This window comes from Mobula birostris, chromosome 24, assembly GCF_030028105.1.
Source record: "Mobula birostris isolate sMobBir1 chromosome 24, sMobBir1.hap1, whole genome shotgun sequence".
NCBI lineage: Eukaryota > Metazoa > Chordata > Chondrichthyes > Myliobatiformes > Myliobatidae > Mobula > Mobula birostris.
The window spans coordinates 8,635,983-8,663,500 of record NC_092393.1 but is presented as its reverse complement, the minus strand read 5'-3'; the positions used below and the strand labels follow the sequence as shown (position 1 = coordinate 8,663,500).

The window sequence follows — 27,518 nt, the reverse complement described above, 5'->3', positions numbered from 1 at the left end:
TGTGAACTCTCTCAGGTGTGACCTCCCTCAGGTTTAATTATCTACAGGTGTGACCTCCCTCAGGTTTAATTATCTACAGGTGTGACCTCCCTCTGGTTTGATCTCCCACAGGTGTGACCTCCCTCTGTTTAATCTCCCACAGGTATAACCACCCTAAGGTTTAATCTCCCACTGGTGTGACCTCCCTCAGGTTTAATCTCCCACAGGTGTGAACTCTCTCAGGTGTGACCTCCCTCAGTTTTAATTATATACAGGTGTGACCTCCCTCTGGTTTGATCTCCCACAGGTGTGACCTCCCTCTGGTTTAATCTCCCACAGGTGTGACCTCCCTCTGGTTTAATCTCCCACACGTATAACCACCCTCAGGTTTAATCTCCCACAGGTGTGACCTCCCTCTGGTTTGATCTCCCACAGGTGTGACCTCCCTCTGGTTTAATCTCCCACAGGTGTGACCTCCCTCTGGTTTAATCTCCCACACGTATAACCACCCTCAGGTTTAATCTCCCACAGGTGTGACCTCCCTCGGGTTTAATCTCCCACAGGTGTGACATCCCTCTGGTTTAATCTCACACAGGTATAACCACCCTCAGGTTTAATCTCCCACAGGTGTGACCACCCTCAGGTGTAATCTCCCACAGGTGTGACCTCTCTCAGGTTTAATCTCCCACTGGTGTGACCTCCCTCAGGTTTAATCTCCCACAGGTGTGAACTCTCTCAGGTGTGACCTCCCTCAGGTTTAATTATCTACAGGTGTGACCTCCCTCTGGTTTAATCTCCCACAGGTATAACCACCCTCAGGTTTAATCTCCCACAGCTGTGACCTCCCCCAGGTTTAATCTCCCACAGGTGTGACCTCCCTCTGGTTTAGTCTCCCACAGGTATAACCACCCTCAGGTTTAATCTCCCACAGGTGTGACCTCTCTCAGGTTTAATCTCCCACTGGTGTGACCTCCCTCAGGTTTAATCTCCCACAGGTGTGACCTCCCTCTGGTTTAATCTCCCACAGGTATGACCACCCTCAGGTTTAATCTCCCACAGGTGTGACCTCTCTCAGGTTTAATCTCCCACAGGTGTGAACTCTCTCAGGTGTGACCTCCCTCAGGTTTAATCATCTACAGGTGTGACCTCCCTCTGGTTTGATCTCCCACAGGTGTGACCTCCCTCTGGTTTAATCTCCCACAGGTATAACCACCCTCAGGTTTAATCTCCCTCAGGTGTGACCTCCCTCGGGTTTAATTATCTACAGGTGTGACCTCCCTCTGGTTTGATCTCCCACAGGTGTGACCTCCCTCAGGTTTAATCTCCCACAGGTGTGACCTCCCTCTGGTTTAATCTCCCACAGGTATGACCACCCTCAGGTTTAATCTCCCACAGGTGTGACCTCTCTCAGGTTTAATCTCCCACAGGTGTGAACTCTCTCAGGTGTGACCTCCCTCAGGTTTAATCACCTACAGGTGTGACCTCCCTCTGGTTTGATCTCCCACAGGTGTGACCTCCCTCTGGTTTAATCTCCCACAGGTATAACCACCCTCAGGTTTAATCTCCCTCAGGTGTGACCTCCCTCGGGTTTAATTATCTACAGGTGTGACCTCCCTCTGGTTTGATCTCCCACAGGTGTGACCTCCCTCAGGTTTAATCTCCCACAGGTGTGACCTCCCTCTGGTTTAATCTCCCACAGGTATGACCACCCTCAGGTTTAATCTCCCACAGGTGTGACCTCTCTCAGGTTTAATCTCCCACAGGTGTGAACTCTCTCAGGTGTGACCTCCCTCAGGTTTAATCATCTACAGGTGTGACCTCCCTCTGGTTTGATCTCCCACAGGTGTGACCTCCCTCTGGTTTAATCTCCCACAGGTATAACCACCCTCAGGTTTAATCTCCCTCAGGTGTGACCTCCCTCGGGTTTAATCTTCCACAGGTGTGACCTCCCTCTGGTTTAATCTCTCACAGGTATAACCACCCTCAGGTTTAATCTCCCACAGGTGTGACCTCCCTCAGGTTTAATCTCCCACAGGTGTGACCTCCCTCTGGTTTAATCTCCCACAGGTATAACCACCCTCAGGTTTAATCTCCCACTGGTGTGACCTCCCTCAGGTTTAATCTCCCACAGGTGTGAACTCTCTCAGGTGTGACCTCCCTCAGGTTTAATTATCTACAGGTGTGACCTCCCTCTGGTTTGATCTCCCATAGGTGTGACCTCCCTCTGGTTTAATCTCCCACAGGTATAACCACCCTCAGGTTTAATCTCCCACTGGTGTGACCTCCCTCAGGTTTAATCTCCCACAGGTGTGAACTCTCTCAGGTGTGACCTCCCTCAGGTTTAATTATCTACAGGTGTGACCTCCCTCTGGTTTGATCTCCCACAGGTGTGACCTCCCTCTGGTTTAATCTCCCACAGGTGTGACCTCCCTCTGGTTTAATCTCCCACAGGTATAACCACCCTCAGATTTAATCTCCCACAGGTGTGACCTCCCTCGGGTTTAATCTCCCACAGGTGTGACCTCCCTCTGGTTTAATCTCCCACAGGTATAACCAGCCTCAGGTTTAATCTCCCACAGGTGTGAACTGTCTCAGGTGTGACCTCCCTCAGGTTTAATTATCTACTGGTGTGACCTCCCTCTGGTTTGATCTCCCACAGGTGTGGCCTCCCTCAGGTATAATCCCCCTCAGATGTGACATCCCTCAGGTTGAATCTCCCACAGGTGTGACCTCCCTCAGGTTTAATCTCCCACATGTGTGACCACCCTCAGGTTTATTCACCCACAGGTGTTACCACGCTCAGGTTTAATCTCCCACAGGTGTGACCTCCCTCAGGTTTAATCTCCCACAGGCGTGACCTCCCTCTGGTTTAATCTCCCACAGGTGTGACCTCTCTCAGGTTTAATCTCCCACAGGTGTGAACTCTCTCATGTTTAATCTCCCACAGGTGTGAACTCTCTCTGGTTTAATCTCCCACAGGTGTGACCTCCCTCTGGTTTAATTACCTACAGGTGTGACCTCCCTCTGGTTTGATCTCCCACAGGTGTGACCTCCCTCAAGTTTAATCCCCCTCAGATGTGACCTCCCTCAGGTTTAATCTCCCACAGATGTGACCTCCCTCAGGTTTAATCTCCCACAGGTGTGACATCCCTCTGGTTTAATCCCCCACAGGTGTGACCTCCCTCAGGATTAATCACCCACAGGTATGACCACGCTCAGGTTTAATCTCCCACAGGTGTGACCTCCCTCAGTTATAATCTCCCACAAGCGTGACCTCCCTCAGGTTTAATCTCCCACAGGTGTGACCTCCCTCTGGTTTAATCTCCCACAGGTATAACCACCCTCAGGTTTAATCTCCCACAGGTGTGACCTCCCTCGTGTTTAATCTCCCACAGGTATAACCACCCTCAGGTTTAATCTCCCACAGGTGTGACGTCCCTCAGGTTTAATCTCCCACAGGTGTGACCTCCCTCTGGTTTAATCTCCCACAGGTATAACCACCCTCAGGTTTAATCTCCCACTGGTGTGACCTCCCTCAGGTTTAATCTCCCACAGGTGTGAACTCTCTCAGGTGTGACCTCCCTCAGGTTTAATTATCTACAGGTGTGACCTCCCTCTGGTTTGATCTCCCATAGGTGTGACCTCCCTCTGGTTTAATCTCCCACAGGTATAACCACCCTCAGGTTTAATCTCCCACTGGTGTGACCTCCCTCAGGTTTAATCTCCCACAGGTGTGAACTCTCTCAGGTGTGACCTCCCTCAGGTTTAATTATCTACCGGTGTGACCTCCCTCTGGTTTGATCTCCCACAGGTGTGACCTCCCTCTGGTTTAATCTCCCACAGGTGTGACCTCCCTCTGGTTTAATCTCCCACAGGTATAACCACCCTCAGATTTAATCTCCCACAGGTGTGACCTCCCTCGGGTTTAATCTCCCACAGGTGTGACCTCCCTCTGGTTTAATCTCCCACAGGTATAACCAGCCTCAGGTTTAATCTCCCACAGGTGTGAACTGTCTCAGGTGTGACCTCCCTCAGGTTTAATTATCTACAGGTGTGACCTCCCTCTGGTTTGATCTCCCACAGGTGTGGCCTCCCTCAGGTATAATCCCCCTCAGATGTGACATCCCTCAGGTTGAATCTCCCACAGGTGTGACCTCCCTCAGGTTTAATCTCCCACATGTGTGACCGCCCTCAGGTTTATTCACCCACAGGTGTTACCACGCTCAGGTTTAATCTCCCACAGGTGTGACCTCCCTCAGGTTTAATCTCCCACAGGCGTGACCTCCCTCTGGTTTAATCTCCCACAGGTGTGACCTCTCTCAGGTTTAATCTCCCACAGGTGTGAACTCTCTCATGTTTAATCTCCCACAGGTGTGAACTCTCTCTGGTTTAATCTCCCACAGGTGTGACCTCCCTCTGGTTTAATTACCTACAGGTGTGACCTCCCTCTGGTTTGATCTCCCACAGGTGTGACCTCCCTCAAGTTTAATCCCCCTCAGATGTGACCTCCCTCAGGTTTAATCTCCCACAGATGTGACCTCCCTCAGGTTTAATCTCCCACAGGTGTGACATCCCTCTGGTTTAATCCCCCACAGGTGTGACCTCCCTCAGGATTAATCACCCACAGGTATGACCACGCTCAGGTTTAATCTCCCACAGGTGTGACCTCCCTCAGTTATAATCTCCCACAAGCGTGACCTCCCTCAGGTTTAATCTCCCACAGGTGTGACCTCCCTCTGGTTTAATCTCCCACAGGTATAACCACCCTCAGGTTTAATCTCCCACAGGTGTGACCTCCCTCATGTTTAATCTCCCACAGGTATCACCACCCTCAGGTTTAATCTCCCAGAGGTGTGACGTCCCTCAGGTTTAATCTCCCACAGGTGTGACCTCCCTCTGGTTTAATCTCCCACAGGTATAACCACCCTCAGGTTTAATCTCCCACTGGTGTGACCTCCCTCAGGTTTAATCTCCCACAGGTGTGAACTCTCTCAGCTGTGACCTCCCTCAGGTTTAATTATCTACAGGTGTGACCTCCCTCTGGTTTGATCTCCCACAGGTGTGACCTCCCTCTGGTTTAATCTCCCACAGGTATAACCACCCTCAGATTTAATCTCCCACAGGTGTGACCTCCTTCGGGTTTAATCTCCCACAGGTGTGACCTCCCTCTGGTTTAATCTCCCACAGGTATAACCAGCCTCAGGTTTAATCTCCCACAGGTGTGAACTGTCTCAGGTGTGACCTCCCTCAGGTTTAATTATCTACAGGTGTGACCGCCCTCAGGTTTATTCACCCACAGGTGTTACCACGCTCAGGTTTAATCTCCCACAGGTGTGACCTCCCTCAGGTTTAATCTCCCACAGGCGTGACCTCCCTCTGGTTTAATCTCCCACAGGTGTGACCTCTCTCAGGTTTAATCTCCCACAGGTGTGAACTCTCTCAGGTTTAATCTCCCACAGGTGTGACCACGCTCAGGTTTAATCTCCCACAGGTGTGAACTCTCTCTGGTTTAATCTCCCACAGGTGTGACCTCCCTCTGGTTTAATTACCTACAGGTGTGACCTCCCTCTGGTTTGATCTCCCACAGGTGTGACCTCCCTCAAGTTTAATCCCCCTCAGATGTGACCTCCCTCAGGTTTAATCTCCCACAGATGTGACCTCCCTCAGGTTTAATCTCCCACAGGTGTGACATCCCTCTGGTTTAATCCCCCACAGGTGTGACCTCCCTCAGGATTAATCACCCACAGGTATGACCACGCTCAGGTTTAATCTCCCACAGGTGTGACCTCCCTCAGTTTTAATCTCCCACAAGCGTGACCTCCCTCAGGTTTAATCTCCCACAGGTGTGACCTCCCTCTGGTTTAATCTCCCACAGGTGTGACCTCCCTCTGGTAAAATCTCCCACAGGTGTGACCTGTCTCAGGTTTAATCTCCCACAGGTGTGACCTCCCTCAGGTTTAATCACCCACAGGTGCGACCACGCTCAGGTTTAATCTCCCACAGGCGCGACCTCCCTCAGGTTTAATCTCCCACAGGCGTGACCTCCCTCTGGTTTAATCTCCCACAGGTATAGCCACCCTCAGGTTTAATCTCCCACTGGTGTGACCTCCCTCAGGTTTAATCTCCCACAGGTGTGAACTCTCTCAGGTGTGACCTCCCTCAGGTTTAATTATCTACAGGTGTGACCTCCCTCAGGTTTAATTATCTACAGGTGTGACCTCCCTCTGGTTTGATCTCCCACAGGTGTGACCTCCCTCTGGTTTAATCTTCCACAGGTGTGACCTCCCTCTGGTTTAATCTCCCACAGGTATAACCAGCCTCAGGTTTAATCTCCCACAGGTGTGAACTGTCTCAGGTGTGACCTCCCTCAGGTTTAATTATCTACAGGTGTGACCTCCCTCTGGTTTGATCTCCCACAGGTGTAGCCTCCCTCAGGTATAATCCCCCTCAGATGTGACATCCCTCAGGTTTAATCTCCCACAGGTGTGACCACCCTCAGGTTTAATCTCCCACAGGTGTGACCGCCCTCAGGTTTATTCACCCACAGGTGTTACCACGCTCAGGTTTAATCTCCCACAGGTGTGACCTCTCTCAGGTTTAATCTCCCACAGGTGTGAACTCTCTCAGGTTTAATCTCCCACAGGTGTGACCACGCTCAGGTTTAATCTCCCACAGGTGTGACCTCCCTCTGGTTTAATTACCTACAGGTGTGACCTCCCTCTGGTTTGATCTCCCACAGGTGTGACCTCCCTCAAGTTTAATCCCCCTCAGATGTGACCTCCCTCAGGTTTAATCTCCCACAGATGTGACCTCTCTCAGGTTTAATCTCCCACAGGTGTGACATTCCTCTGGTTTAATCCCCCACAGGTGTGACCTCCCTCAGGATTAATCACCCACAGGTATGACCACGCTCAGGTTTAATCTCCCACAGGTGTGACCTCCCTCAGTTTTAATCTCCACACAAGCGTGACCTCCCTCAGGTTTAATCTCCCACAGGTGTGACCTCCCTCTGGTTTAATCTCCCACAGGTGTGACCTCCCTCTGGTAAAATCTCCCATAGGTGTGACCTCTCTCAGGTTTAATCTCCCACAGGTGTGACCTCCCTCAGGTTTAATCACCCACAGGTGCGACCACGCTAGGGTTTAATCTCCCACAGGCGCGACCTCCCTCAGGTTTAATCTCCCACAGGCGTGACCTCCCTCTGGTTTAATCTCCCACAGGTGTGACCTCTCTCAGGTTTAATCTCCCACAAGTGTGAACTCTCAGGTGTGACCTCACTCAGGTTTAATTATCTACAGGTGTGACCTCCCTCTGGTTTGATCTCCCACAGGTGTGACCTCCCTCAAGTTTAATCCCCCTCAGATATGACCTCCCTCAGGTTTAATCTCCCACAGGTGTGACCTCCCTCTGGTTTATCCCCCACAGGTGTGACCTCCCTCAGGATTAATCACCCACAGGTGTGACCACGCTCAGGTTTAATCTCCCACAGGTGTGACCTCCCTCAGGTTTAATCTCCCACAGGTGTGAACTCTCTCAGGTGTGACCTCCCTCAGGTTTAATTATCTACAGGTGTGACCTCCCTCTGGTTTGATCTCCCACAGGTGTGACCTCCCTCTGGTTTAATCTCCCACAGGTGTGACCTCCCTCTGGTTTAATCTCCCACAGGTATAACCACCCTCAGATTTAATCTCCCACAGATGTGACCTCCCTCGGGTTTAATCACCCACAGGTGTGACCTCCCTCTGGTTTAATCTCCCACAGGTATAACCAGCCTCAGGTTTAATCTCCCACAGGTGTGAACTGTCTCAGGTGTGACCTCCCTCAGGTTTAATTATCTACAGGTGTGACCTCCCTCTGGTTTAATCTCCCACAGGTGTGACCTCCCTCAGGTTTAATCTCCCACAGGTGTGACCTCCCTCAGGTTTAATCTCCCACAGGCGTGACCTCCCTCTGGTTTAATCTCCCACAGGTGTGACCTCTCTCAGGTTTAATCTCCCACAGGTGTGAACTCTCTCAGGTTTAATCTCCCAAAGGTGTGACCACGCTCAGGTTTAATCTCCCACAGGTGTGAACTCTCTCTGGTTTAATCTCCCACAGGTCTGACCTCCCTCTGGTTTAATTACCTACAGGTGTGACCTCTCTCTGGTTTGATCTCCCACAGGTGTGACCTCCCTCAAGTTTAATCCCCCACAGGTGTGACCTCCCTCAGGATTAATCACCCACAGGTATGACCACGCTCAGGTTTAATCTCCCACAGGTGTGACCTCCCTCAGGTTTAATCTCCCACAGGTGTGACCTCCCTCAGTTTTAATCTCCCACAAGCGTGACCTCCCTCAGGTTTAATCTCCCACAGGTGTGACCTCCCTCTGGTTTAATCTCCCACAGGTGTGACCTCCCTCTGGTAAAATCTCCCATAGGTGTGACCTCTCTCAGGTTTAATCTCCCACAGGTGTGACCTCCCTCAGGTTTAATCACCCACAGGTGCGACCACGCTCAGGTTCAATCTCCCACAGGCGCGACCTCCCTCAGGTTTAATCTCCCACAGGCGTGACCTCCCTCTGGTTTAATCTCCCACAGGTGTGACCTCTCTCAGGTTTAATCTCCCACAAGTGTGAACTCTCAGGTGTGACCTCCCTCAGGTTTAATTATCTACAGGTGTGACCTCCCTCTGGTTTGATCTCCCACAGGTGTGACCTCCCTCAAGTTTAATCCCCCTCAGATATGACCTCCCTCAGGTTTAATCTCCCACAGGTGTGACCTCCCTCTAGTTTAATCCCCCACAGGTGTGACCTCCCTCAGGATTAATCACCCACAGGTGTGACCACGCTCAGGTTTAATCTCCCACAGGTGTGACCTCCCTCAGGTTTAGTCTCCCACAGGTGTGAACTCTCTCAGGTGTGACCTCCCTCAGGTTTAATTATCTACAGGTGTGACCTCCCTCTGGTTTGATCTCCCACAGGTGTGGCCTCCCTCAGGTATAATCCCCCTCAGATGTGACATCCCTCAGGTTTAATCTCCCACAGGTGTGACCTCCCTCAGGTTTAATCTCCCACAGGTGTGACCGCCCTCAGGTTTATTCACCCACAGGTGTTACCACGCTCAGGTTTAATCTCCCACAGGTGTGACCTCCTTCAGGTTTAATCTCCCACAGGCGTGACCTCCCTCTGGTTTAATCTCCCAGAGGTGTGACCTCCTTCAGGTTTAATCTCCCACAGGCGTGACCTCCCTCTGGTTTAATCTCCCACAGGTGTGACCTCTCTCAGGTTTAATCTCCCACAGGTGTGAACTCTCTCAGGTTTAATCTCCCAAAGGTGTGACCACGCTCAGGTTTAATCTCCCACAGGTGTGAACTCTCTCTGGTTTAATCTCCCACAGGTGTGACCTCCCTCTGGTTTAATTACCTACAGGTGTGACCTCTCTCTGGTTTGATCTCCCACAGGTGTGACCTCCCTCAAGTTTAATCCCCCTCAGATGTGACCTCCCTCAGGTTTAATCTCCCACAGATGTGACCTCCCTCAGGTTTAATCTCCCACAGGTGTGACATCCCTCTGGTTTAATCCCCGACAGGTGTGACCTCCCTCAGGATTAATCACCCACAGGTATGACCACGCTCAGGTTTAATCTCCCACAGGTGTGACCTCCCTCTGGTTTAATCTCCCACAGGTGTGACCTCCCTCTGGTTTAATCTCCCACAGGTGTGACCTCCCTCTGGTAAAATCTCCCACAGGTGTGACCTGTCTCAGGTTTAATCTCCCACAGGTGTGACCTCCCTCAGGTTTAATCACCCACAGGTGCGACCACGCTCAGGTTTAATCTCCCACAGGCACGACCTCCCTCAGGTTTAATCTCCCAAAGGCGTGACCTCCCTCTGGTTTAATCTCCCACAGGTGTGAACTCTCTCAGGTGTGACCTCCCTCAGGTTTAATTATCTACAGGTGTTACCTCCCTCTGGTTTGATCTCCCACAGGTGTGACCTCCCTCTGCTTTAATCACCCACAGGTGTGACCTCCCTCTGGTTTAATCTCCCACAGGTATAACCACCCTCAGATTTAATCTCCCACAGGTGTGACCTCCCTCGGGTTTAATCTCCCACAGGTGTGACCTCCCTCTGGTTTAATCTCCCACAGGTGTGACCTCCCTCAGGTTTAATCTCCCACAGGTGTGAACTGTCTCAGGTGTGACCTCCCTCAGGTTTAATTATCTACAGGTGTGACCTCCCTCTGGTTTGATCTCCCACAGGTGTGACCTCCCTCAGGTTTAATCTCCCACATGTGTGACCGCCCTCAGGTTTATTCACCCACAGGTGTTACCACGCTCAGGTTTAATCTCCCACAGGTGTGACCTCCCTCAGGTATAATCTCCCACAGGCGTGACCTCCCTCTGGTTTAATCTCCCACAGGTGTGACCTCTCTCAGGTTTAATCTCCCACAGGTGTGAACTCTCTCAGGTTTAATCTCCCACAGGTGTGACCACGCTCAGGTTTAATCTCCCACAGGTGTGAACTCTCTCTGGTTTAATCTCCCACAGGTGTGACCTCCCTCTGGTTTAATTACCTACAGGTGTGACCTCCCTCTGGTTTGATCTCCCACAGGTGTGACCTCCCTCAAGTTTAATCCCGCTCAGATGTGACCTCCCTCAGGTTTAATCTCCCACAGATGTGACCTCCCACAGGTTTAATCTCCCACAGGTGTGACATCCCTCTGGTTTAATCCCCCACAGGTGTGACCTCCCTCAGGATTAATCACCCACAGGTATGACCACGCTCAGGTTTAATCTCCCACAGGTGTGACCTCCCTCAGTTTTAATCTCCCAAAAGCGTGACCTCCCTCAGGTTTAATCTCCCACAGGTGTGACCTCCCTCTGGTTTAATCTCCCACAGGTATAACCACCCTCAGGTTTAATCTCCCACAGGTGTGACCTCCCTCGTGTTTAATCTCCCACAGGTATCACCACCCTCAGGTTTAATCTCCCACAGGTGTGACGTCCCTCAGGTTTAATCTCCCACAGGTGTGACCTCCCTCTGGTTTAATCTCCCACAGGTATAACCACCCTCAGGTTTAATCTCCCACTGGTGTGACCTCCCTCAGGTTTAATCTCCCACAGGTGTGAACTCTCTCAGCTGTGACCTCCCTCAGGTTTAACTATCTACAGGTGTGACCTCCCTCTGGTTTGATCTCCCACAGGTGTGACCTCCCTCTGGTTTAATCTCCCAGAGGTGTGACCTCCCTCTGGTTTAATCTCCCACAGGTATAACCAGCCGCAGGTTTAATCTCCCACAGGTGTGAACTGTCTCAGGTGTGACCTCCCTCAGGTTTAATTATCTACAGGTGTGACCTCCCTCTGGTTTGATCTCCCACAGGTGTGGCCTCCCTCAGGTATAATCCCCCTCAGATGTGACCTCCCTCAAGTTTAATCCCCCTCAGATGTGACCTCCCTCAGGTTTAATCTCCCACAGATGTGACCTCCCTCAGGTTTAATCTCCCACAGATGTGACCTCTCTCAGGTTTCATCTCCCACAGGTGTGACATCCCTCTGGTTTAATCCCCCACAGGTGTGACCTCCCTCAGGATTAATCACCCACAGGTATGACCACGCTCAGGTTTAATCTCCCACAGGTGTGACCTCCCTCAGTTTTAATCTCCCACAAGCGTGACCTCCCTCAGGTTTAATCTCCCACAGGTGTGACCTCCCTCTGGTTTAATCTCCCACAGGTGTGACCTCCCTCTGGTAAAATCTCCCACAGGTGTGACCTCTCTCAGGTTTAATCTCCCACAGGTGTGACCTCCCTCAGGTTTAATCACCCACAGGTGCGACCACGCTCAGGTTTAATCTCCCACAGGCGCGACCTCCCTCAGGTTTAATCTCCCACAGGCGTGACCTCCTTCTGGTTTAATCTCCCACAGGTATAACCACCCTCAGGTTTAATCTCCCACTGGTGTGACCTCCCTCAGGTTTAATCTCCCACAGGTGTGAACTCTCTCAGGTGTGACCTCCCTCAGGTTTAATTATCTACAGGTGTGACCTCCCTCTGGTTTGATCTCCCACAGGTGTGACCTCCCTCTGGTTTAATCTCCCACAGGTATAACCAGCCTCGGGTTTAATCTCCCACAGGTGTGAACTGTCTCAGGTGTGACCTCCCTCAGGTTTAATTATCTACAGGTGTGACCTCCCTCTGGTTTGATCTCCCACAGGTGTGGCCTCCCTCAGGTATAATCCCCCTCAGATGTGACATCCCTCAGGTTTAATCTCCCACAGGTGTGACCTCCCTCAGGTTTAATCTCCCACAGGTGTGACCGCCCTCAGGTTTATTCACCCACAGGTGTTACCACGCTCAGGTTTAATCTCCCACAGGTGTGACCTCCCTCAGGTTTAATCTCCCACAGGCGTGACCTCCCTCTGGTTTAATCTCCCACAGGTGTGACCTCTCTCAGGTTTAATCTCCCACAGGTGTGAACTCTCTCAGGTTTAATCTCCCACAGGTGTGACCACGCTCAGGTTTAATCTCCCACAGGTGTGACCTCCCTCTGGTTTAATTACCTACAGGTGTGACCTCCCTCTGGTTTGATCTCCCACAGGTGTGACCTCCCTCAAGTTTAATCCCCCTCAGATGTGACCTCCCTCAGGTTTAATCTCCCACAGATATGACCTCTCTCAGGTTTAATCTCCCACAGGTGTGACATCCCTCTGGTTTAATCCCCCACAGGTGTGACCTCCCTCAGGATTAATCACCCACAGGTATGACCACGCTCAGGTTTAATCTCCCACAGGTGTGACCTCCCTCAGTTTTAATCTCCCACAAGTGTGACCTCCCTCAGGTTTAATCTCCCACAGGTGTGACCTCCCTCTGGTTTAATCTCCCACAGGTGTGACCTCCCTCTGGTAAAATCTCCCACAGGTGTGACCTCTCTCAGGTTTAATCTCCCACAGGTGTGACCTCCCTCAGGTTTAATCACCCACAGTTGCGACCACGCTCAGGTTTAATCTCCCACAGGCGCGACCTCCCTCAGGTTTAATCTCCCACAGGCGTGACCTCCCTCTGGTTTAATCTCCCACAGGTGTGACCTCTGTCAGGTTTAATCTCCCACAAGTGTGAACTCTCAGGTGTGACCTCCTTCAGGTTTAATTATCTACAGGTGTGACCTCCCTCTGGTTTAATCCCCCACTGGTGTGACCTCCCTCAGGATTAATCACCCACAGGTGTGACCACGCTCAGGTTTAATCTCCCACAGGTGTGACCTCCCTCAGGTTTAATCTCCCACAGGTGTGAACTCTCTCAGGTGTGACCTCCCTCAGGTTTAATTATCTACAGGTGTGACCTCCCTCTGGTTTGATCTCCCACAGGTGTGACCTCCCTCTGGTTTAATCTCCCACAGGTGTGACCTCCCTCTGGTTTAATCTCCCACAGGTATAACCACCCTCAGATTTAATCTCCCACAGGTGTGACCTCCCTCGGGTTTAATCTCCCACAGGTGTGACCTCCCTCTGGTTTAATCTCCCACAGGTATAACCAGCCTCAGGTTTAATCTCCCACAGGTGTGAACTGTCTCAGGTGTGACCTCCCTCAGGTTTAATTATCTACAGGTGTGACCTCCCTCTGGTTTGATCTCCCACAGGTGTGGCCTCCCTCAGGTTTAATCTCCCACAGGTGTGACCTCTCTCAGGTTTAATCTCCCACAGGTGTGAACTCTCTCAGGTTTAATCTCCCACAGGTGTGACCACGCTCAGGTTTAATCTCCCACAGGTGTGATCTCCCTCTGGTTTAATTACCTACAGGTGTGACCTCCCTCTGGTTTGATCTCCCACAGGTGTGACCTCCCTCAATTTTAATCTCCCACAGGTGTGACCTCTCTCAGGTTTAATCTCCCACAGTTGTGACCTCTCTCAGGTTTAATCTCCCTCAGGTGTGACCTCCCTCAAGTTTAATCTCCCACAGGTGTGACCTCCCTCTGGTTTAATCTCCCACAGGTGTGACCTCTCTCAGGTTAAATCTCCCACAGATGTGACCATGCTCAGGTTTAATCTCCCACAGGTGTGACCTCCCTCAGGTTTAATCTCCCAGAGGTGTGACCACGCTCAGGTTTACTCTCCCACAGGTGTGACCTCCCTCAGGTTTAATCTCCCACAGGTGTGACCACGCTCAGGTTTAATATCCCACAGGTGTGACCTCTCTCAGGTTTAATCTCCCACAGGTGTGAACTCTCTGAGGTTTAATCTCCCACAGGTGTAACCTCTCTCAGGTTTAATATATCACAGGTCTGAACTCTCAGGTTAATCTCCCACAGGTGTGAACTCTCTCAGTTTTATTGCCCACAGGTATGACCTCTCTCAGGTTTAATTATCCACAGGTGAGACCTCCCTCAGGTTTAATCTCCCACAGGTGTGACCTCCCTCAGGTTTAATCTTCAACAGGTGTAACCTCCCTCTGGTTTAATCTCCCACAGGTGTGACCTCTCTCAGGTTTAATCTCCCACAGGTGTGACCTCTCTCAGGTTTAATCTCCCACAGGTGTGAACTCTCTCAGCTTTAATCTCCCACAGGTGTAACCTCCCTCAGGTTTAATTATCCACAGGTGTGACCTCTCTCAGGTTTAATCTCCCACAGGTGTGACCTTCCTCAGGTTTAATCTCCCACAGTTGTGACCTCTCTGAGGTTTAATCTCCCTCACGTCTAACCTCCCTCAGGTTTAATCTCCCACAGGTGTGACCTCTCTCAGGTTTAATCTCCCACTGGTGTGACCTCCCTCAGGTTTAATCACCCACAGGTGTGAACTGTCTCAGGTGTGACCTCCCTCAGGTTTAATTATCTACAGGTGTGACCTCCCTCTGGTTTGATCTCCCACAGGTGTGGCCTCCCTCAGGTACAATCCCCCTCAGATGTGACATCCCTCAGGTTTAATCTCCCACAGGTGTTACCACGCTCAGGTTTAATCTCCCACAGGTGTGACCTCCCTCAGGTTTAATCTCCCACAGGCGTGACCTCCCTCTGGTTTAATCTCCCACAGGTGTGACCTCTCTCAGGTTTAATCTCCCACAGGTGTGAACTATCCACAGGTGTGACCTCCCTCAGGTTTAATCCCCCTCAGGTTTAATCTCCCACAGGTGTGACCTCCCTCAGGTTTAATCCCCCTCAAGTTTAATCTCTCACAGGTGTGACCTCTCTCAGGTTTAATCTCGCACAGGGGTGACCTCCCTTAGGTTTAATCCCTCTCAGGTTTAATCACCCACTGGTGTGACTTCCCTCTGGTTTAATCTCTGACAGGTGTGACCTCTCTCAGGTTTAATCTCCCACAGGTGTGAACTCTCTCAGGTTTAATCTCCCACAGGTGTGACCTCTCTCAGGTTTAGTCTCCCACAAGTGTGAACTCTCTCAGGTTTAATCTCCCACAGGAGTGACCCACCGCAGGTTTAATCTCCCACGTGTGTGACCTCTCTCAGGTTTAATCCCCCTCAGGTTTAATCTCCACAGGTTTGAACTCTCAGGTTTAATCTCCCACAGGTGTGATCTCTCTCAGGTTTAATCTCCCTCAGGTGTGACCTCCCTCAGGTTTAATCTCCCACAGGTGTGACCTCCCTCAGGTTTAATCCCCCTCAGGGTTAATCTCCCACAGGTGTTACCTCCCACAGGTTTAATCCCCCTCAAATTTAATCTCCCACAGGTGTGACCTCCCTCAGGTTTAATTATCCACAGGTGTGACCTCCCTCAGGTTTAATCCACCTCAGGTTTAATCTCCCACAGGTGCGACCTCTCTCAGGTTTAATACCCCTCAGGTTTAATCTCCCACAGGTGTAGAAACATAGAAAATAGGTGCAGGAGTAGACCATTCGGCCCTTCGAGCCTGCACCGCCATTTATTATGATCATGGCTGATCATCGAACTCAGAACACCGCCCCAGCCTTCCCTCCATACCCCCTGACCCCCGTAGCCACAAGGACCATATCTAACTCCCTCTTAAATATAACCAATGAACTGGCCTCAACTGTTTCCTGTGGCAGAGCATTCCACAGATTCACCACGCTCTGTGTGAAGAAGTTTTTCCTAATCTCGGTCCTAAAAGGCTTCCCCTCTATCCTCAAACTGTGGCCCCTCGTTCTGGACTTCCCCAACATCGGGAACAATCTTCCTGCATCTAGCCTGTCCAATCCCTTTAGGATCTTATACGTTTCAATCAGATCCCCCCTCAATCTTCTAAATTCCAACGAGTATAAGCCTAGTTCATCCAGTCTTTCATCATATGAAAGTCCTCCCATCCCAGGAATCAATCTGTTGAACCTTCTTTGTACTCCCTCTATGGCAAGGATGTCTTTCCTCAGATTAGGGGACCAAAACTGCACACAATACTCCAGGTGCGGTCTCACCAAGGCCTTGTACAACTGCAGTAGTACCTCCCTGCTCCTGTACTCAAATCCTCTCGCTATAAATGCCAGCATACCATTCACCTTTTTCACCGCCTGCTGTACCTGCATGCCCACTTTCAATGACTGGTGTATAATGACACCCAGGTCACGTTGCACCTCCCCTTTTCCTAATCGGCCACCATTCAGATAATAATCTGTTTTCCTATTTTTGCCACCAAAGTGGACAACTTCACATTTATCCACATTAAATTGCATCTACCATGAATTTGCCCACTCACCTAACCTATCCAAGTCACCCTGCATCCTCTTAGCATCCTCCTCACAGCTAACACTGCCACCCTCAGGTTTAATTATCCACAGGTGTGACCTCCCTCAGGTTTAATCTCCCACAGGTGTGACCTCTGTCAGGTTTAATCTCCCACAGGTGTGACTACACCTCAGGTTTAATCTCCCACAGGTGTGACCTCTCTCAGGTTTAATCTCCCACAGGTGTGACCTCCCTCTGGTTGAATCTCCCACAGGTGTGACCTCTCTCAGGTTTAATCTCCCACAAGTGTGAACTCTTGCAGGTTTAATCTCCCTCAGGTGTGACCTCTCTCAGGTTTAATCTCCCACAGGTGTGTCCACGCTCAGGTTTAATTCCCACAGGTTTGACCTCCCTCAGGTGTGACCACCCTCAGGTTTAATCTCCCACAGGTGTGACCTCTCTCAGGTTTAATCTCCCACAGATGTGACCTCCCTCAGGTGTGACCACCCTCAGGTTTAATCTCCCACAGGTGTGATTTCTCTCAGGTTTAATCTCCCACAGGTTTAATCTCCCACAGGTGTGACCTCCCTCAGGTTTAATCTCCCACGGGTGTGACCTCCCTCAGGTGTGACCTCCCTCAGGTTTAATTATCCACAGGTGTGACCATGCTCAGGTTTAGTCTCCCACAGGTGTGACCACCCTCAGGTTTAATTATCCACAGGTGTGACCTCTCTCAGGTTTAATCTCCCACAGGTGTGTCCTCTCTTAGGTTTAATTATCCACAGGTGTGACCTCTCTCAGTTTTAATCCCCCACAGGTGTGACCACCCTCAGGTTTAATCTCCCACAGGTGTGACCACCCTCAGGTTTAATTATCCACAGGTGTGACCTCTCTCAGGTTTAATCTCCCACAGGTGTGTCCTCTCTTAGGTTTAATTATCCACAGGTGTGACCTCTCTCAGTTTTAATCCCCCACAGGTGTGACCACCCTCAGGTTTAATCTCCCACAGGTGTGACCACCCTCAGGTTTAATCTCCCACAGGTGTGACCTCTCTCAGGTTTAATCCCCCGCAGGCGTGACCTACCACAAGTGCACCAGCACGGAGACCAGGATCATATGGAACCCGGAAATCTTCTGGGAAATCGGTGGATTGGAGTTTCTCCAGCTTTTGCCTTAACTGCAGGATAGCTACAAATAAAATGGATTCAGTTAAGCACTGCACAGCATTTTTGAAGGCATTTCTGACTTCACAACTGCTGTCTCAGAGCGATAACGCTCTCGACTGAGCACGTGGCTTGAACACGATATTTCGATAAGTCGATATTTCAGTGCAGCACTCTGGGAGTTCTGTACCTGTGGCATGGTTTCAAAAGTAGTTAAACTGAGGCCCTGCCTACTCTGTTAGACGGCTATTAAAGATCTCCTGAAAAGAAGGGGGATGTTAGCGTTTTCAACCATCTTAATTAAACAAAAAATCTTGTCACGATTATATTGCTGATGGGGTACAAGTTGGCCCGTGAGTTTCTTACAGACATTTGAACAATATTGCATTTACCCAAAGCTATGTAGGGATAGGACTTTCAAAGTACTGAAAGATATTGAGATCTGGGGGTACTTGTAGTGCTCGGTTTGTGCTGAATTCAATGCATTGTGTTTCTCCCTTTCCTTTATGAATTTATATCCCAGTCCATACGCTGAGAGAAGTTATTCAGATCATCTCAGCAGTGCTCACACTTTGGAAGAATAATCCAACTAGCATCATCTCCTGTCTTGAACCTGAACTGTTAGTTGTCACTCCTTCCACAGATACTGCCTGATCTGAGAACTACTTCATTCATTTTTAGTTTCCCAGTTCCTTGTTTACAGTTCTGCCAGGTTCATTTTCTGATGTGTTTAGTAAGCACACACTTGATTGTCCTTAAAAACCTCAGAATATAAGAAGTACGAGGAGGAGTAGATCAATTAGCTCCACCATTGAATGAAATCGTGCCTGATCTCCCTGTGAATTTAACCCCACTTACCTACCTTTTCCCAAAAACTTAATACCCTTATTATGCAAAAATCTTTCTAACTCTGCCTTAAATATATTTAATAAGGTTCCTTGGGCAGGGAGTTCTAATTAGACCATACTTCCTCTTCCTTTAAAATAAGTCTTTCTATCTATTCCAAGGTCAGTTTAAGGAAACACTATATGAGATTGTAGGAGTTCAATTTATTTCCCAGAATTCTAACACCTAGTGATGGGAGACACCATTGTTCTCTTAGTTTGGACTGGACTTAATCATTTTCCAAAATGAGGAATATTCATTGTATAACCGGTTGCACTCTTCACTGCAGACTAACCACCTGATAAATTTTGATAGAGGCAGTCTAAACTTTCAGATCAATTTACTCATCAAACAGTGTCTATCTAAACAACTTCTCAATACAATAGACCTCATGAAGGGAACTAGAGCAATACCTCCCACCGAAGGCAGGAATATTCTTCAAATAGCAGTGTCAAGAATGGTTACACAATATAGATTTTATGTGTGAAATTAATCTCCAGTGATTGCCGAAAGAATTATTGTATCATCACTTGCAGCCAAAGATGGTCAACGTACCTTGAGCTGACACATCATATTTCTCAGCAGTGACATTCTTTATCTCCAGTATCACCTTGTGCAGAGTTTCCATCACCTGAACCTGCTTCCTGAAGTCTCTCAGCATAGCAGCACCACAGCCTCGCAGGTAGGCCTCCAGAATGACTGCGTACCGCTGGCAATAGTGCAACGATCCAGCCACTTCACTTCTCAAAAACCAGAAAAGAAAATGGCCGATGCGTTTACTCTAGGGAGCAAGAGATTTCTCACTTAAATTCTGCGAGGAATAAAAATGAAAGATGTTCTTTCAAACTGGCAATCAGCAATTCAATACTCACTCTTAATGCTCTTTTCAGGAGAAATCGTGCTAGGGCACTGTCATGGTAGGGCTCGAACTTGACTGCCTGAAATCAGATTGAAGTAACATTCGAGTCAGTAGATGCCATGCAGCTAGGGTTGCAAAACGAAAATATCCATGCACTTCAAAGTAGTGAAAGTCAAGATGATTGGGGGGGTCTGTGCTACACAGAACATGGGTCTGTCAGTCTCACAGTGAGGGGTGTGGGGTGTGTCCATGTCACAGTGAGGGGTGTGGGGTGTGTCAGTGTCGCAGTGTGGGGTGTGTGGTGTGTCGGTGTCACAGTGAGGGGTGTGGGGTGTGTCAGTCTCACAGTGAGGGGTGTGTCGGTGTTACACTGAGGGGTGTGGGGTGTGTCGGTGTCACAGTGAGGGGTGTGGGATGTGTCAGTGTCACAGTGTGGGGTGGGGTGTGTCCATGTCACAGTGAGGGGTGTGGGGTGTGTGGTGTGTCGGTGTCACAGTGAGGGGTGTGGGGTGTGTCACAGTGAGGGCTGTGGGGTGTGTCATTGTCACAGTGAGGGGTGAGAGGTGCGTTGTCACAGTGAGGGGTGTGGGGTGTGTCTGTGTCACAGTGACGGGTGTGGGGTGTGTCAGTGCCACAGTGAGGGTGTGGGGTGTGTCAGTGTCACAGTGAGGGGTGTGGGATGTGTCAGTGTCACAGTGAGGGGTGTGCGGTGTGTCATTGTCACATTGAGGGGTGTGGGGTGTGTCGGTGTCACAGTGAGGGGTGTGGGATGTGTCGGTGTTACAGTGAGGGGTGTGGGGTGTGTCAGTGTCACAGAGAAGGGTGTGGGGTGTGTCGGTGTTACAGTGAGGGGTGTGGGGTGTGTCGGTGTCACATTGAGGGGTGTAGGGTGTGTCCGTGTCACAGTGTGGGGTGTGTCGGTGTCACATTGAGGGGTGTGGGGTGTGTCTGTGTCACAGTGAGGGATGTGGGGTGTGTCGGTGTTACAGTGAGGAATGTGTGCTGTGTCAGTGTCACAATGAAGGGTGTGGGGTGTGTCCGTGTCACAGTGAGGGGTGTGGGGTGTGTCAGTGTCACAGTGAGGGGTGTGTGGTGTGTCGGTGTCACAGTGAGGGGTGTGGGGTGTGTCAGTCTCACAGTGAGGGGTGTGTCGGTGTTACACTGAGGGGTGTGGGGTGTGTCGGTGTCACAGTGAGGGGTGTGGGATGTGTCAGTGTCACAGTGTGGGGTGGGGTGTGTCCATGTCACAGTGAGGGGTGTGGGGTGTGTGGTGTGTCGGTGTCACAGTGAGGGGTGTGGGGTGTGTCACAGTGAGGGCTGTGGGGTGTGTCTGTGTCACAGTGACGGGTGTGGGGTGTGTCAGTGCCACAGTGAGGGTGTGGGGTGTGTCAGTGTCACAGTGAGGGGTGTGGGATGTGTCAGTGTCACAGTGAGGGGTGTGCGGTGTGTCATTGTCACATTGAGGGGTGTGGGGTGTGTCGGTGTCACAGTGAGGGGTGTGGGATGTGTCGGTGTTACAGTGAGGGGTGTGGGGTGTGTCAGTGTCACAGAGAAGGGTGTGGGGTGTGTCGGTGTCACAGTGAGGGGTGTGGGGTGTGTCGGTGTTACAGTGAGGGGTGTGGGGTGTGTCGGTGTCACATTGAGGGGTGTAGGGTGTGTCCGTGTCACAGTGTGGGGTGTGTCGGTGTCACATTGAGGGGTGTGGGGTGTGTCTGTGTCACAGTGAGGGATGTGGGGTGTGTCGGTGTTACAGTGAGGAATGTGTGCTGTGTCAGTGTCACAATGAAGGGTGTGGGGTGTGTCCGTGTCACAGTGAGGGGTGTGGGGTGGGTCGGTGTCACAGTGAGGGTTGTGGGGTGTGAAGTGTCACAGTGAGGGGTGTGGGGTGTGTCAGTGTCACAGTGAGGGGTGTGGGGTGGGTCAGTGTCACAGTGAGGGGTGAGGGGTGTGTCAGTGTCACAGTGAGGGGTGTGGGGTGTGTCAGTGTCACAGTGAGAGGTGTGGGGTGTGTCAGTGTCACAGTGAGGGCTGTGGGGTGTGTCGGTGTCACAGTGTGGGGTGTGTCCGTGTCACAGTGATGGGTATGGGGTGTGTCAGTGTCACAGTGAGGGGTGTGGGGTGTGTCGGTGTTACAGTGAGGGGTGAGGGGTGTGTCGGTGTCACAGTGAGGGTGTGGAGTGTGTCAGTGTCACAGTGAGGGGTGAGGGGTGGGTCAGTGTCACAGTGAGAGGTGTGGGGTGTGTCGGTGTCACAGTGAGGGGTGTGGGGTGTGTCAGTATCACAGTGTAGGGTGTGGGGTGAGTTGGTGTCACAGTAAGGGGTGTGGGGTGTGTCGGTGTCACAGTGAGGTGTGTGGGGTGTGTTGGTGTCACAGTAAGGGGTGTGGGGTGGGTCGGTGTCACAGTGAGGGTGAGGGGTGTGTCGGTGTCACAGTGAGGGGTGTGGGGTGTGTCAGTGTCACATTGAGGGGTGTGGGGTGTGAAGTGTCACAGTGAGGGGTGTGGGGTGTGAAGTGTCACAGTGAGGGATGTGGGGTGGGTCAGTGTCACAGTGAGGGGTGCGGAGTGTGTCGGTGTCACAGTGTGGGGTATGTCTGTGTCACAGTGTAGGGTGTGGGGTGCGTTGGTGTCACGGTGAGGGGTGTGTCGGTGTCACAATGAGGGGTGAGGGGTGGGTCAGTGTCACAGTGAGGGGTGCGGGATGTGTCAGTGTCACAGTGAGGGGTGTGACGGTGTCACAGTGAGGGGTGTGGGGTGTGTCAGTGTCACAGTGAGGGGTGTGTGGTGTGTCGGTGTCACAGTGAGGGGTGTGGGGTGTGTCAGTCTCACAGTGAGGGGTGTGTCGGTGTTACACTGAGGGGTGTGGGGTGTGTCGGTGTCACTGTGAGGAATGTGGGGTGTGTCATTGTCACAGTGAGGGGTGAGAGGTGCGTTGTCACAGTGAGGGGTGTGGGGTGTGACGGTGTCACAGTGAGGGGTGTGGGGTGTGTCTGTGTCACAGTGACGGGTGTGGGGTGTGTCGGTGCCACAGTGAGGATGTGGGGTGTGTCAGTGTCACAGTGAGGGTGAGGGGTGTGTCAGTGTCACAGTGAGGGGTGTGGGGTGTGTCGGTGTTACAGTGAGGGGTGAGGGGTGTGTCGGTGTCACAGTGAGGGTGTGGAGTGTGTCAGTGTCACAGTGAGGGGTGAGGGGTGGGTCAGTGTCACAGTGAGAGGTGTGGGGTGTGTCGGTGTCACAGTGAGGGGTGTGGGGTGTGTCAGTATCACAGTGTAGGGTGTGGGGTGAGTTGGTGTCACAGTGAGGGGTGAGGGGTGTGTCGGTGTCACAGTGAGGTGTGTGGGGTGTGTCGGTGTCACAGTAAGGGGTGTGGGGTGGGTCGGTGTCACAGTGAGGGTGAGGGGTGTGTCGGTGTCACAGTGAGGGGTGTGGGGTGTGTCAGTGTCACATTGAGGGGTGTGGGGTGTGAAGTGTCACAGTGAGGGATGTGGGGTGGGTCAGTGTCACAGTGAGGGGTGCGGAGTGTGTCGGTGTCACAGTGTGGGGTATGTCTGTGTCACAGTGTAGGGTGTGGGGTGCGTTGGTGTCACGGTGAGGGGTGTGTCGGTGTCACAGTGAGGGGTGAGGGGTGGGTTAGTGTCACAGTGAGGGGTGCGGGATGTGTCAGTGTCACAGTGAGGGGTGTGACGGTGTCACAGTGAGGGGTGTGGGGTGTGTCAGTGTCACAGTGAGGGGTGTGGGGTGTGTCAGTGTCACAGTGTGGGGTGTGTCGGTGTCACAGTGAGGGGTGTGGGGTGTGTCAGTGTCACAGTGAGGGGTGTGGGGTGTGTCTGTGTCACAGTGAGGGGTGTGGAGTGTGTCGGTGTCACAGTGAGGGGTGTGGGGTGTATTGCTCTCACAGTGAGGGGTGTGGGGTGTGTCGGTGTCACAGTGAGGGGTGTGGGATGTCTCAGTGTCACAGTGAGGGGTGTGGGGTGTGTCAGTGTTACAGTGAGGGGTGTGGGGTGTGTCGGTGTCACAGTGAGGGGTGTGGGGTGTGTCAGTGTCACAGTGAGGGGTGTGGGATGTGTCAGTGTCACAGTGAGGGGTGCGGGGTGTGTCAGTGTTACAGTGAGGGGTGTGGGGTGTGTCGGTGTCACAGTGAGGGGTGTGGGGTGTGTCTGTGTCACAGTGAGGGGTGTGGAGTGTGTCGGTGTCACAGTGAGGGGTGTGGGGTGTATTGCTGTCACAGTGAGGGGTGTGGGGTGTGTCTGTGTCACAGTGAGGGGTGTGGGGTGTATTGCTGTCACAGTGAGGGGTGTGTCGGTGTTACAGTGAGGGTTGTGGGGTGTGTCAGTGTCACAGTGAGGGGTGTGGGGTGTGTCGGTGTCACAGTGAGGGGTGTGGGATGTGTCAGTGTCACAGTGACGGGTGTGGGGTGTGTCAGTATCACAGTGAGGGTGTGGGGTGTGTCATTGTCACAGTAAGGGGTGTGGGATGTGTCAGTGTCACAGTGTGGGGTGTGTCGGTGTCACAGTGAGGGGTGTGGGGTGTGTCAGTGTCACAGTGAAGGGTGTGGGGTGTGTCGGTGTCACAGTGAGGGGTGTGGGGTGTGTCGGTGTCACAGTGAGGGGTGTGGGATGTGTCGGTGTCACAGTGAGGGGTGTGGGGTGTATTGCTGTCACAGTGAGGGGTGTGGGGTGTGTCTGTGTCACAGTGAGGGGTATGTGGTGTATTGCTGTCACAGTGAGGGGTGTGTCGGTGTCACAGTGAGGGGTGTGGGGTGTGTCAGCGTCACAGTGAGGGGTGTGGGGTGTGTCGGTGTCACAGTGAGGGGTGTGGGATGTGTCAGTGTCACAGTGAGGGGTGTGGGGTGTGTCAGTATCACAGTGAGGGTGTGGGGTGTGTCGGTGTCACAGTGAGGGGTGTGAGGTGTGTCAGTGTCACAGTGAGGGGTGTGGGGTGTGTCGGTGTCAAAGTGAGGGGTGTGGGGTGTGTCAGTGTCACAGTGAGGGGTGAGGGGTGTGTCGGTGTCACAGTGAGGGGTGTGGGATGTGTCGGTGTCACAGTGAGGGGTGAGGGGTGTGTCGGTGTCACAGTGAGGGGTGTCGGGTGTGTGGGTGTTACAGTGAGGGGTCTGGGGTGTGTCAGTGTCACAGTGAGGGGTATGGGGTGTGTCGGTGTTACAGTGAGGGGTGTGGGGTGTGTCGGAGTCACAGTGAGAGGTGTGGGGTGTGTCGCTGTCACAGTGAGGGGTGTGAGGTGTGTCAGTGTCACAGTGAGGGGTGTGGGATGTGTCAGTGTCACATTGAGGGGTGTGGGGTGTGTCAGTGTCACAGTGAGGGTGTGGGGTGTGTCAGTGTCACAGTGAGGGGTGTGGGGTGTGAAGTGTCACAGTGAGGGGTGTGGGGTGTGAAGTGTCACATTGAGGGGTGTGGGGTGTGTCGGTGTCACACTGAGGGTTGCGGAGTGTGTCGGTGTCACAGTGAGGGGTGTGGGGTGTGTCGGTGTCACATTGAGGGGTGTGTGGTGTGAAGTGTCACAGTGAGGGGTGCGGGATGTGTCAGTGTCACAGTGAGGGGTGTGATGGTGTCACAGTGAGGGGTGTGGGGTGTGTCAGTGTCACTGTGTGGAATGTTGGGTGTGTCATTGTCACAGTGAGGGGTGTGGGATGTGTCAGTGTCACAGTGAGGGGTGTGGGGTGTGTCAGTGTCACAGTGTGGGGTGTGTTGGTGTCACAGTGAGGGGTGTGGGGTGTGTCAGTGTCACAGTGAGGGGTGAGGGGTGTGTCGGTGTTACAGTGAGGGGGGTGGGGTGTGTCGGTGTCACATTGAGGGGTGTGGGGTGTGTCCGTGTCACATTGAAGGGTGTGGGGTGTGTCGGTGTCACATTGATGGCTGTGGGGTGAGTCGGTGTCACATTGAGGGGTGTGGGTTGTGTCGGTGTCACAGTGAGGGGTGTGGGGTGTGTAAGTGTCAAAGTGAGAGGTGTGGGGTGTGTCACTGTTACATTGAGGGGTGTGTGGTTTCTCGGTGTCACAGTGAGCGGTATGGGGTGTGTCTGTTTCACAGTATGGGGTGTGGGGTGTGTCAGTGTCACAGTGAGGGTCTGGGGTGTGTCGATGTCACAGTGTGGGCTGTGTTGGTGTCACAGTGAGGGGTTTGTGGTGTGACGGTGTCACAGTGAGGGGTGTGTCGGTGTCACAGTGAGGGGTGAGGGGTGTGTTGGTTGCACAGTGAGGGGTGAAGGGTGTGTCGGTGTCACAGTGAGGGGTGAGGGGTGTGTCGGTGTCACAGTGAGGGGTTTGTGGTGTGACGGTGTCACAGTGAGGGGTGTGTGGTGTGACAGTGAGGGGTGAGGGGTGTGTCAGTGTCACAGTGAGAGGTGTGGGGTGTGTCCGTGTCACAGTGAGGGGTGTGGGGTGTGTCTGTGTCACAGTGAGGGTGTGGGGTGTGTCGGAGTCACACTGAGGGGTGAGTGGTGTGTCCGTGTCACAGTGAGGGGTGTGGGGTGTGTCGTCACAGTGAGGGGTGCGGGGTGTGTCTGTGTCACAGTGAGGGGTGTGGGGTGTGTCAGTATCACAGTGAGGAATGTGTGGTGTGTCGGTGTCACAGTGAGGGGTTGGGAGTGTGTCGGTGTCACAGTGACGGGTGTGGGGTGTGACATTGTCACAGTGAGGGTGTGGGGTGTGTCCGTGTCACAGTGAGGGGTGTGGGGTGTGTCAGTGTCACAGTGTGGGGTGTGTCCGTGTCACAGTGAGGGGTATGGTGTGTATCGCTGTCACAGTGAGGGGCGTGGGGTGTGTCAGTGTGAGTGAGGGTGTGGGGTGTGTGATTGTCACGGTGAGGGGTGTGGGGTATGTCGGTGTCACGGTGAGGGGTCTGTCAGAGTCACACTGAGGGGTGAGGGGTGTGTCGGTGTCACAGTGAGGGGTGTAGGGTGTGTCGGTGTCATAGTGAGGGTGTGGAGTGTGTCGGAGTCACGGTGAGGGGTGTGTCCGTGTCACAGTGAGGGGTGTGGGGTGGGTCGGTGTCACATTGAGGGTGAGGGGTGTGTCGGTGTCACTGTGAGGGGTGTGGGGTGTGTCGGTGTCAGAGTGAGGGGTGTGGGGTGTGTCAGTGTCACAGTGAGAGTGTGGGGTGTGTCAGTGTCACAGTGAGAGTGTGGGGTGTGTCGGTGTCACAGTGAGTGGTGAGGGGTGTGGGATGTGTCAGTGTCACAGTGAGGGGTGTGGGGTGTGTCCGTGTCACAGTGAGGGTGAGAGGTGTGTCAGTGTCACAATGAGGGGTGTGGGGTGTGTCAGCATCACAGTGAGGGGTGTGGGATGTGTCAGTATCACAGTGAGGGGTGTGGGGTGTGTCGGTGTCACAGTGAGAGGTGTAGGGTGTGTCCGTGTCACAGTGAGGGGTGTGGGGTGTGTCCGTGTCATAATGAGGGTGTGGAGTATGTCGGAGTCACGGTGAGGGGTGTGGGGTATGTCGGTGTCACGGTGAGGGGTCTGTCAGAGTCACACTGAGGGGTGAGGGGTGTGTCGGTGTCACAGTGAGGGGTGTAGGGTGTGTCGGTGTCATAGTGAGGGTGTGGAGTGTGTCGGAGTCACGGTGAGGGGTGTGTCCGTGTCACAGTGAGGGGTGTGGGGTGGGTCGGTGTCACATTGAGGGTGAGGGGTGTGTCGGTGTCACTGTGAGGGGTGTGGGGTGTGTCGGTGTCAGAGTGAGGGGTGTGGGGTGTGTCAGTGTCACAGTGAGAGTGTGGGGTGTGTCAGTGTCACAGTGAGAGTGTGGGGTGTGTCGGTGTCACAGTGAGTGGTGAGGGGTGTGGGATGTGTCAGTGTCACAGTGAGGGGTGTGGGGTGTGTCCGTGTCACAGTGAGGGTGAGAGGTGTGTCAGTGTCACAATGAGGGGTGTGGGGTGTGTCAGCATCACAGTGAGGGGTGTGGGATGTGTCAGTATCACAGTGAGGGGTGTGGGGTGTGTCAGTGTCACAGTGAGGGGTGTGGGGTGAGTCGCTGTCACAGTGAGGGGTCAGGGGTGTGTCGGTGTCACAGTGAGGGG

The 27,518-nt window shown here is 52.5% G+C and overlaps 1 protein-coding gene across 3 annotated transcripts in view; it reads right to left on the bottom strand.

The window, feature by feature from the left end:
* Positions 1-27,518, bottom strand: part of pik3cg (phosphatidylinositol-4,5-bisphosphate 3-kinase, catalytic subunit gamma) — a 135,644-nt gene that overhangs the window by 33,391 nt on the left and 74,735 nt on the right. For all 3 annotated transcript variants that reach the window (XM_072242680.1, XM_072242681.1, XM_072242679.1), the window contains 3 exons: positions 19,502-19,567; positions 19,185-19,410; positions 17,666-17,769 (listed from right to left, as the gene is read on the bottom strand). In XM_072242680.1, the coding sequence (XP_072098781.1) occupies positions 17,666-17,769; positions 19,185-19,410; positions 19,502-19,567 (396 nt within the window). The remainder of the gene's footprint in view (positions 1-17,665; positions 17,770-19,184; positions 19,411-19,501; positions 19,568-27,518) is intronic.